The sequence below is a fragment of the Mesocricetus auratus genome, unplaced genomic scaffold (assembly GCF_017639785.1).
Source record: "Mesocricetus auratus isolate SY011 unplaced genomic scaffold, BCM_Maur_2.0 Super-Scaffold_100024, whole genome shotgun sequence".
NCBI classification, from domain to species: Eukaryota; Metazoa; Chordata; class Mammalia; order Rodentia; family Cricetidae; genus Mesocricetus; species Mesocricetus auratus.
The window spans coordinates 18,339,561-18,351,010 of NW_024429205.1; the positions used below are offsets into that span (position 1 = coordinate 18,339,561).

Below are 11,450 nucleotides of genomic sequence, written 5' to 3' on the forward strand. Positions count from 1 at the left end.
TAAAAACAGATAAAAATAAGGTCTCTTGGTTTTGCCAAAGATCTGAATTGTCACAGTGTCTGATTTTCATAGAATGGATTTCAGTCATTTTCTTTGTTGTCCCTTCTACTGTCTAACAATGCCATTCATTTTCTGATGCCTATAGTCAGTGCATTAATTTTAATCATGTTAAAACACACACTCCTGTGGATTGGCAGGTGCCCCTTCTGTGCTTCTTGTACTTGAGCTTGTTAGGGCTGAATGATCAGAAGCATGTTTTTAAAATTTCAAACATTAAAAAAAATAAATGTTGTTGAGCCTGGCTACACACACACACACACACACACACACACACACACACCTTTAATCCCAGCCAGAGGCAGAGGATCTTTGAGTTCAAGGCCAGCCTGGTCTACTTAGCCAGTTTTAGGCCAGCCAAAGATAGGTAGTGAGACCCTTTCTCAAAACAACCAAGAAAAATCTGTTGCTTATTTTTACCTTCACCACATTATGCTCAGGAAACACAATGTGTGGTTCTTAAATATTTGGGAAGACTTCCTTTAAGATGTGGAGCATAGTCCGCGTATATCCATGTCTTTGCCTTCTCACAAATGGTCTTGAGAATGAAGCCATTTGTGGTTATTGGATGTAGGCTCTATATATGACATTGCTTAGAGACACAACCTCACAGCAAACTCCCTGATGGTCTGGATCTTACAATCTTTCCACCTCTTCCACAATGTTCCCTGAGCCTTCATTGCAGGAGTTGTTTTGTAAATATATGTTGTTATTAACTGGTATTTTATTTAAGTTTGTTGTTCTCCAATCAGTTGCTTATATTATTACTGTCATTTATGTAAGTGATATTTGTATATGTTTAATCTATTTGTTTGGCAGTTTATCTGTTGGTTGTTTTTTCTATCTGATGTCTTCACCTTTGTTTCAATGACTTTCTTTTCTTTCTTTTTTTGTTTTTTGGTTACTCCAGGTATAACTTCAACAGGTCTTCATAACTTCCTGCCACACTCGGTGAACTGACTTGATCTGTCTGAGAGTGTCTTTATTTCTGTTATTTTTAAAAGACATTTCAGTTACATGTATGATTTTAAGTTTGATCTTTCTTTGAAGACATTAATCTATTCTTGAAGATGTTATTATTCTGCTGAGAAATCTGCTGTCAGTGTAATAGTTATTCTTTTTCTAAAAAGTACATGAGAGAGAGAGAGAGAGAGAGAGAGAGAGAGAGAGAGAGAGAGAGAGAGAGAGAGTAATGTATCACGGTATGTATGTGGTGGTCAGAGGACAATGCTGAGTGTGGGTCCTTACCTTTCACCTTGTTTGAGATGTGGTGTCTTGTTCACTGCTGTATAAGCCATGCTAGCCAGTCAACAAGCTTCTAGAATTTCTCCTGTCCCTACTGACTATCTCATCATAGGAACACTGGGATTACAGACATGTACTATAATACTCAGCTTCACATGGGTTCTGGGGATATGAACTCAGGTCCTCATATCTGTGAGGAAAATGCTTTACCGATTGAGCCATCTCCTAAGCCCCTAATAGTTAACTATTTAGTGGTAACATTGCTTTTGTCTCTGGTTACTTTTTATCTAGTATTCTATCCATTTGTTCAAGCATTCCTATGAGCATACTCCTGTTTCTTTAATATAGGGGAGGGCTTACACTTTTATGTCTTTCCCAAAAGTAGTGCATAGTTTTACCTGTTATCTTTTGAACAGTGTCTGTCTTGCTACTTTCCTCTCTGATAACTCCTAGTATTGGCATTTAGCACATCCTGACTTTGTTTCCCCCCAGTATTGAGAATTGAACTGAGGATCTCATGCATATTAGGTGTGCACTTTATCACCGTGCTGATCAATTTTATGCTCACTTGACACAAGTTGGAATCATTTGGGAAGAGGGACTTTCAATTGAGAAAATGCCTCCATAAGATTTGCCTGTAGGCAAGTCTGTAGTGCATTTTCTTGATTGATAACTGGGGAGTGCCCAGATCACTGTGGGTGGTTTCACCCCTGGGCTGGTGCTTCTGGGTTCTATAAGAAAGCAGGTCTAACAAGCCACGAGGAGCAAGCCAGTAAGCAGCATTTCTCTGTGGCCTCTTCATCAGCTCCTGCATCCAGGTTTCTGTCTTGACTTCCTGTCTGTACTTCCTTCCCCTGATGATGGAGTACAAACTGAGATGAAGTGACCCCCCTCCCAAAGTTTTTATCACAGCAGTAGAAACACTAAGACAACCACTTGTCCATATCCCGAGATCCCGTCTTGTTTCCCATCTCTTAACTTTTTCCACACATATTTCTTCAATCCCTTTGGACCACATTTTTCTAGTCTGTAGCTTAGTCTTCAATATTTATGGATGCTGAAGAACAGAACTTTAAATTTTGAGGTGGAATGATGAGTACTGAACCCAAGCCCCACACACACCAACTTCTGCCAGCTAGAAGTTTTGAATTTTGATAGGATCAACTGTAGTAAGTTTCCTTTATGAATAAAAGGTCTACTATCAACTCCTTAATCATTTTTTCTTCTTCCAGGACTGGGGTTTCAACTGGAGCTTTACTCATGCTGGGCAACTTTCTGCCATTAAGTTAAACTCCACCCTTCTTTTTACTATTAATTTTGAGACATGACCTCAGTAAATTGCCTGAGATGTCCTTAAACCTACAACTTGGGCTGGAGAATTGACTCTGCAGTTAAGAACATTTACTGTTCTTGTAGACAATCAGGGTTCAGTTCCCAACACCCACATAGGGTGTTTTACAACCAACCACTTGTAACTCCAGTTCCAGAGGACCAGACACCCACTTTCGGACCAGACACCTGCACATACATACACAAAAAAAAATTGTTGATTTTTTCTTTTGTTTGTTTTTCCAAGAAAAACAATTCTTTAAAAACAACAACAACAAGCCTGTGATCCTCCTGCTTCAGCCTCCCAAGTATGGGCCTAAGCCTGGTTTTCGTAGTCTTACTCCACATACAGTTGTGGCTAGCTCTTAGGATGCAAAGGCTCCCCTGTAGCTGTATATGTGACATGTCACTCATGCTGCTTTATTTCTAAACCTCTTCATGCACTGAGATTTCTTGTGGGTGTTGGGGAGATGGTGTTTTTTTTCTCTCTCCATGTTGTGCCCTGACCTGTGAGACTAACTCTACATTGATATTTAATATTTTTCTTAGCAGGGCTAAAGCAATCGTCTAGATCCTAGACTAATCTGGAGATTAATGTTCATTAAGAATGTCCTACTTCATTATTTGGTTGATATCCCATCTCTACTCCCATTGGAAACTTCTGTCTTTCATCAGGCAGAGAGCTCCTTTGCTGTGCCTGTGAGCCACTGAGATAGATTCATTTTTATGCTCCCTTGTCATGGACTTAAGTGTTAAGCAGGACTCACTCAGGAATTCCAGTGTAACTCTGCCTTTCCCAAGTCTTTCCCAAGGGCATGCATTATTTCCCAGTGTGGACTCTCAGTCTACCACCTTGGGCCCTAGGTTCTCATGCACAGACCCCATACCCAGTTTTCCAAGTTATTATGCACAACTGGAATTTACTACTTTCATTTGAGCTCTTTTGTTTTGGCATTTGGGATTTCTCTTCTCTTCCCTCCCCCCCTTTTCTTCTGTAATCTTGACTATGTTAAATTTCATTTAGCATTTGTGGTCCATGTTGATTCACATTAGCATAGTATCTCATGTTGTCAGAACCAAAACACTCCTTGTAAGTATTAATATTGCAGGACATTATGTGTAGTGATATTTCATTTATGATCTAACAGATAAAGCTTGCCTGAAGATCAGAGTGCAAAGCTAGTCACACTAGTTAGCCATAGAGGCCAGGCAATGGTGGCACACACCTTTAATCCCAGCACTCAGGAGACAGGCAGACAGATCTCTGTTAGTTTAAGGCCACCCTGGACTATACAAAATTCATCCAGTCTAAAAGAGAAACAGAGTTCACACAAAGGTGATCCCAGCACTTGAGTGACACGTCTTTAATCCCAGCACTAGGGAGGTGGAGACAGGAAGGGATATGGCCAGGTGGAGTGCAGAATTAAGGTGGGAGGAGACAGGAGCTCGTGGCAGTCTGAGGCAGCAGTGTGAGGACAGGATCACCCCTTTGGTCTGAGGATTCAGTAGATAGAGGTAAGAGGTCTCTCTTGTGGCTGGCTCCTTTGCTTCTCTGACCCTTCAGCTTTCACCTCCTGATAGCTGACTCCAGGTTTGTATTATTAAGAAAACTAGAATGTGTGCAACAGTTAGCATAACTGGAGATTCAGAGAGTTGCACTACAACTCATAACAGTAGTGAAATTACGGTTGTGAAGTAGTAATGAAAGCTTTATGGTTGGGGTCACCACATGAGGAACTGTATGAAAAGGTTGCAGCATTGGGAAGATGGGGAACCGCTGGGTAAACAATGATGAAACAAATCGTCAAGATTTGATGGGGAAGCCCCTACTGTTCCTCTATTCATTAAAGCATAGGTTTGGATGGAAAGCACCAAATCTTTTCCTCTGGTCCCATTCATACAAATCAGGCATAAAAGCCTGAGTCCCTGGGGTGTGCTGACTGCAGGAGTTCCAGCTTTGCCTTGACCACCTTCCCTGAATACACCTCATATCCTCACTCCTGAGCTGTCATTTTAGACCTTTTCTTCTAACCCCACAGGACTCCTGGGCTCCTTAACTGCTTCCCAGGCCTGACACCTAGCCAGTGAACCAGGTTTATCACTACAGTGCCATTGCTAACTTTCTACCTGCAGTGCCTGAATTCTACACTTTTCTTAGTCGCCACAGATCCTCATGCCATGCAGCTTGCTTGTCTCTTTATGGGTAGAGTTTTGATAAATGGAAGGAAAAACCTGTCCCACATAGGAGGGGGTGCGAGCGAATGGTCACAATTGAAGTGCAAGTACAAAGGCACGGCCAGTATTTCTGGGGTGTGAGTGTGTATGTGAGTGTGAGAGAGTGTTGTGAGTGTGAGAGTGTGTGTGAGTGTGAGAGTGTGTTTGTGTGTGAGAGTGTGAGTCTGTGTGTGACTGAGAGTGTGTGAGTGTGCCTCTGTGTGTGTTTGAGAGAGTGTGTGTGAGTGTGAGAGAGTGTGTGATTGTGCCTGTGTGTGAGTGTGCCTGTGTGTGTGAGAGTGTGAGTCTGCGTGTGATTGTGAGAGTGTCTCTGTGTGTGAGTGTGTGAGTGTCAGTGTGTGTCTGTGTGTGAGTGTGTGTGAGTATGTGTGAGAGAGTTGAGAGAATGTGTGTGTGAGTGTATGTCTGGGTGTGTGAGTGCGTGTGAGTGTGTGTCTGTGTGTGAGAGTGTGAGTCTGTGTGTGAGTGTGAGAGTATGTGAGTGTGTCTCTGTGTGTGTGAGAGTGTGTCTCTGTGTGAGAGAACGTGTGTGTGTGTGTGTGTGAGAGAGAGAGAGAGAGAGTGTGTGTGTGTGTGTGAGAGAGAGAGAGTGTGTGTGTGAGAGAGAGATCATGAGCATGGAGACTCATGAGACAACTTACAGGGGTCAGTCCTCTCCTTCAACCATAAGGACTCTGGAGATAGAACTCAGGTCGCCAGGCTTGGTGGTGAATGCCGTTACCTGTTGAGCCATCTGATTGGCCCAAGTTTACATGTATTTCTACTCTATTTTGTATAAACAGTGATGCTTCTAATTGAAACCATCCAAAGGATTCCTGTATTCATTTAGGATGAAATTTACACTTCTTCCAGAGGCCTATGAGTACCAGTCTAGTCCATGGCTAGTCTTCCAGGTTAGCTCTTCATCTTCCTTTCAGTATAAAGTCATAGGATACCTTTTATTTCTAGACAATCTGAGTTATTATAATTAGAAACTATAAATACTTATATATGTGTGTGTAGTTTTAATCCTCACAATTGTGTGATGGAGGTGACAGTATTACTTCCCACTTAATCATTGACATTGAACTACACACACAGCCAATATGAAAAAGAACATTTATACGATGCAGCCTCTGGTGCAGAAATCTTAACTCTTATTAATGTATCAATGCTTATATCCTTCCACACACTCCCTTTTTATAGACAATGTTTCTCTGTACAGCTCTGACTGTTCTAGAACTCATGCTGTAGACCAGGTTGGCCTTGAACTCAGAGATCTGCCTGCCTCTGCCTTCCAAGTGCTGGGACTAAAGGCATGCACCATCACCACCTGGTTCTCTTAATTTGTTGTAGCCCTGGGATCCAACCTAGGGCCTTGTGTGTGCAAGGCAAGCACTCTGCCACTGAGCTATATGCCCTCAGTTTCTTACCTTTATACTGCTTAGCATGGTGGAATGGTTAGGAATCCCTCAAGTTCATATATTACAGCCCAATACTCAATGTACTTGGACTTTATGGAGTTAGTAGGTTAGGTCAGAGCCCTTGAAGGTGAGAACAGTACCCTTATAAAAAGGGCCACAGAGAGATCTCTTGTCCCTTCCCTTGTGAAGTTACGGTGAGAAGACCCCTTTCTATGAGAGAGAGAGAGGGCTTGGATTCTCTCAACATCCTGGATTTCCCAGCCTCCAGAACTGTGAGAAGATCTAAGTTTTTGTTGTTTTAAAGGTGCCCAGCATGATGCTTGGTTGTAGCAATTGGAACAACTACCAGCTTTCTCCTGAGAGATGTTCAGAGCACCCTGTGTTCTTTGGGATTTAGAGATAATTTCTGTGGCAGCAGTCACTGTTTGGTTTATAGCTTTCAGCTCAGTAGCCCAGACCAACGGCTCTAGATTCATACTCACCTGGATTGCAACCCTGCTACTTACTAGCTTTCTGACCTCAGGCAAATTGCCCAGCCTATCACCTTTTCCCCTCATCTGTCAAAGATAAAAGCATCTTGCTAGAAAAGCTAAACTATATAATACTTGTAAGTGCTTGGGATAGTGTCCTACACGCAAAAATTTCAGCTGCTTTGCCAGTTATCTTTCTGTCTACTACTGCATTATGGTGACAATGTAAAACCAAAACACAGTTCTCACCTCATAGGGAATTAACAACAGATTTTTCTGAAGCTAAAAGTGAGTTACCATGGCATAGGAACATGAATTCATCATCCCAAGTACCATGTTTTTACCTGTCAACAGTTTCATGAAGATTTCTAGTTACAGAATGAAGAAATTTATGTAAATTCAGACACTTTTGAAATATATTAGGGAGTGGAAGAGATGGCTCAGCAGTTAAGACCCCTTGTTGCTTTTGCAGAGGACCCCAGTTCAGTTCCCAGAATCCACACAGTAGCTCATAACTACCTTCCAGTTGGAGGCTTCCAGTTTCTTCTGGCCTTCATGGGCACTTGGCATGCTTGTGGTGCACACGCATACATGCAGTACATAATAAGTTAATACATATTTTAAAAGCAGTGAAAGCTGGGCTGTGGTGGCACACGCCTTTAATCCCAGCACTTGGGAGGCAGAGGCAGGCGGATCTCTGTGAGTTCGAGGCTGGGCTGGACCGACAGCCTTAAAAACAATACAGAGAAACCCTGTTTCGTAAAAACCAAAAATAAAAAAATAAAAATAAAAAGCAGTGAAAATTATTAAACAAGCTATGACATGTTCTTGCTACAGGGTATTAAATAATGGAAAAATGAATCCACTACAATCACATTATTGATGAATTACAACATACTGTTGAGCCAAAGGAAGAAGTCAGATAGTGTTGTAAGTTCAGAAGCAAAGCCACCATATTGTTTTGTCTCTGGCATAAATGTAATAGAATCAGATGAAGAAAAAGGGTTGAGAAAATCAGAATTTAAGGGTGGTTATCACAGACTGTGACTGAGAGGTGGTATGGGGAGAGGCAAATGGGCCAGCAGGGGTTCTGGAGAACTGTTGACTCTTAAGAGGTCTGTCTATGAATGGTTGATCATGTTGTTATAAACATGGCTCAGTTAGATGAGGTTTAAGGAAGGACCAGATGACCAGTCCACCCCCCGACCCCCTTGATTCACAACACACTATTAATAGAAATCAGAACTTTTGTCCTCCTGAAGTTCATAGAGCAACCATGCCACTTTTGAAGCTGCCTTTCTATAAACCAGGCAACCAGGATAGATGTGTTTCTATTTGTATACCCAATTGTTTCCCCTACTAGGTTTTAAAAATTAGCTGTTAATTTTAAAATAGGTTTAAATTTATAGAATAGTTGCAAAGCGGGTCTGGAGAGTTACTGTAGCTACTTTCTGTTTTCTCTACTTGCTTTTTATTTTTATTTATTTATTTTTGAGACAGAGTCTTACTATCTAGCATGGCTGTCCAGGAACCCACTATGTAGATCAGGCTGGTCTTGAACTCATAGAGATCTGCCTGCCTCTGCTTCTCTCTGCCCACTCTTTATACTTTATATTGCCTGATGCTTTTGTTCCTATGAATGGACCAATACTTTATTGGCTTTAATGGGACTTGAAGCTTCAATAGGGCACAGTGTTGAGCCCTTGCACCTACTCAGGGCTCCAAATTGTTGAGCTACTTAGGAAAATAAACTTTCTAAATGACTACATTTTCTGCAAAAATATGCTCTTTTACGAACACTTATAATTTTCTCTAAGCAGCTTTTGTTGCTTTGAGCTAGAATCCCAAGCTAAGTTGAGTTTAACATTCTTGAAAGTCATTGTTTCTGAATTATTTACCAGTGTTCTCATTAGAGCAAGCATAGGAAACCAAGTGCTGAACTGTTTTTTTTTTTTTTCTTCCTTCCCTGGGTTTCTTTTCTAAATCAGGTCAAAGAAAATGGATGCTATTTCTTTAAATAATATAACCAAGCTGATCCCTGGATTACAATTAGGTTACGTCACTTGCTTATGAGCTGCTTTTCATTAAGGCTTGCAATGGGCAATGGAGCTTCACCTCTTAGAGCAAAACTACAGAGAACAATTCCACTAAAAGCCAGAACACATGGGGCGGCAGCGGCAGGGACCTCAATAATTTCGGCATGGGATTGAGTTCAATGTAGGAGGCTCCTTTTTTCTTCAGATCCTTTAACCAGCCTTTGTCCTGCCAAAGCCCCCTGGTTGTAAATACATTGGAAACACACATGCTGCAGGCCCACAAGGAGAGAGAAGATTGGGGTGGCCAGTTCACAGGAAGCTGAGCAACAAGAAGCTCCCCAGGGAGGGCTCTATCAAGTTTCTGCAGAACTATGGCTCTGTTTCATTCCTTTCAGAACACAAATTACTAGGAAATATTTGAAAGTTATGGCCAAGGGAGGTAATGAGAATCCTAGCTCCTCGACATAGATCTTTGTACATCAGCATCTTGTAACTACATAGTAAGTGAAGCATCGACTATCAGGTCAAGTACAAAACAAGAAGTTTCAATATATGAAATCTGAAGATTCTCGATCCCGATTCATCATAACACACAGGCATGTGTTCTTTAAAATGGAGATGGGCTGGGCAGTGGTGGTGCATGAGGCAGAGGCAGGCAGGTCCCTGAATTCCAAGCCAGTCTGGTCTACAAAGTGAGTTCCAGGACAGCCAGAGCTACACAGAGAGACCCTGGGGGGGGGGGGGAAGGGCGAGGAGGACAGGAGCTGAGAGAGATGCCCAGTGGATTAAATGCTCTCTGCTCAGCATGAGGACCTGAGTTGGGTCCCTGTCGCCCACAGAAAAAGCCTGGCAATCTGCAGCTGTAGTTCTGATGCTAGGATGCAGAGGCTGGAGGATGTGAGTGTAGGTGCCAACTCCAGGTTCAGTGAGAGCCCCTGTCTCAAAGCAAAAATTATGCAGAGTTGTGGAGGACGACAGTGAGTATCCACTTATCAGCTGCAAGCATACACGTGTACACCACCTACACATGCATAGTAAATGTAGCACGAATAATAAAAACCAAGAGACAGATATTGAGGTTCAAGCTGAAGATCAGAAAAGCAAAGCATCCAACCACTAGAGAGTTCTCACCTCTACTAAGACTGGGGTGATCCTGTCCTCAGAGTGACTGCAGACTGAATACCCTGCACTCCTGTCTCCACTCACCTTATATTCCTCTCTAGTGCTGGGATTAAAGGTACCACCACCTCCCAGCTTCTATGGCTAACCAGTGTGGCTGCTGGGACTAAAGGTGTGTGCCACCACTGCCTGACCTGTGTGGCTGACCAGTGTGGCTAGCTTTGCACTCTGATCTTAAGGCAAGCTTTAATTTTTAGATCATAAACAAAATATCACCACAGGTAAACAAACAAAAATAGAGAGAAAACACCTGTTCCCGTGTTGTTCATGGCTGCTATGCAAAATAGTCACTCTAGGATTAGGTCATTTTTCTCAAAACCTCAGGCCAGGTGTGAATGACTGAAATCCCAGCACTTGAGAGGGTGAGGCAGGAGGATTACTGTGAGTTTGATGCTAGATTAGGTTCCATACTGAAACCTTTCTTCAAACAAACACAAAACAAATGAATTACCATACTAACAAACACAGAAAAAAATTAAAAAGTAGCACCTCATAGAAAATTGTAAGAACCAGAAATTAAAGTTGTCTGAGAGTGACCCAGGTGACTAGAAGAAGGGACAAGACAGGCTTCATTCACAGTAAACAAGCAGAGGAAGGCTTGTGAGCCGACAGTGAGAAACAGCATTCTACCAAATGCAAAATTCTTCCTTGAAATGGGATTCCTGTATTGTACAATACTTAACATGGGAATCAGGAGCAGTTAAGTGAACTTGGGCCCTGTAACATCCTTGAAGAAACACCTAGAATTTATTATAGGAGAACAGCCACAAGAATTATTTCTCTAAGCAGCTAAATTCATGCCTGTTTCTTAATTTTTGATAAATGTGAAATTTTAAAAATCCTAAAGCAGAGATAGATATTTTATGCAGTTATATAAAATGTCAATGCAAGAAAACATTTCTTTTAACTCGTGGCTACATTTAAAACTTACACCCATCATTTAACTCTCAATAAGCTTCTGAATTTAAGAAATGGACTTTAACAATCGGTACAATCGATGTAAATGTGAACTGAACGCTTGAATGCAAAGTAGTTCATTAATTCTAATGGTGTTTGCACATTAATCTTGGCCCCAACACTCCCAAACTTGCCTAAGCCCTGTTGGTTGCTGGGGAGTCTTTGGTTCTTGTGTGTGTGTGTCCAATTTACTAATGAATCTTGGTGTCATTTTGGGGCTGCACCAAGCACATCTGAACGGGCCTGGGCAGCTGGGGAAGGGCACCCACAGTGTGCTGATTGGGGTTGGAAGGACACCAGTGCCAAGATGACTCAGAAAAACTCGAAGTGTGGAGTAAGTCAGAACAAATGTTCCCCCACCCTACCCCAGCAGCAGGGAAGAGCCGGAAAGAAAGGAAAGCAGTGGGGGAAGTTTTAAAAGGGAAGATGTCAAAGAACTCACCACAAAACCCCTCCCTGGGGCCTCTTGGACCCTGAGTGCTGTAGTCCAAACCTGTCCCTAAAAAGCCCAGTCCCAAGGCCACAGTCTAAGTGAGGGC

At 42.2% G+C, this 11,450-nt stretch overlaps 1 protein-coding gene across 1 annotated transcript in view; it reads left to right on the forward strand.

The window, feature by feature from the left end:
• LOC121133870 (serine/arginine repetitive matrix protein 3-like) overlaps positions 1 to 1,149 on the forward strand; it is a 69,224-nt gene extending 68,075 nt beyond the window's left edge. The window contains exon 5 of the mRNA XM_040731027.1: positions 968 to 1,149. Within this exon, the coding sequence (XP_040586961.1) occupies positions 968 to 1,017 (50 nt within the window). The 3' untranslated portion in view covers positions 1,018 to 1,149. The remainder of the gene's footprint in view (positions 1 to 967) is intronic.
• Positions 1,150 to 11,450: the final 10,301 nt, after the last annotated feature.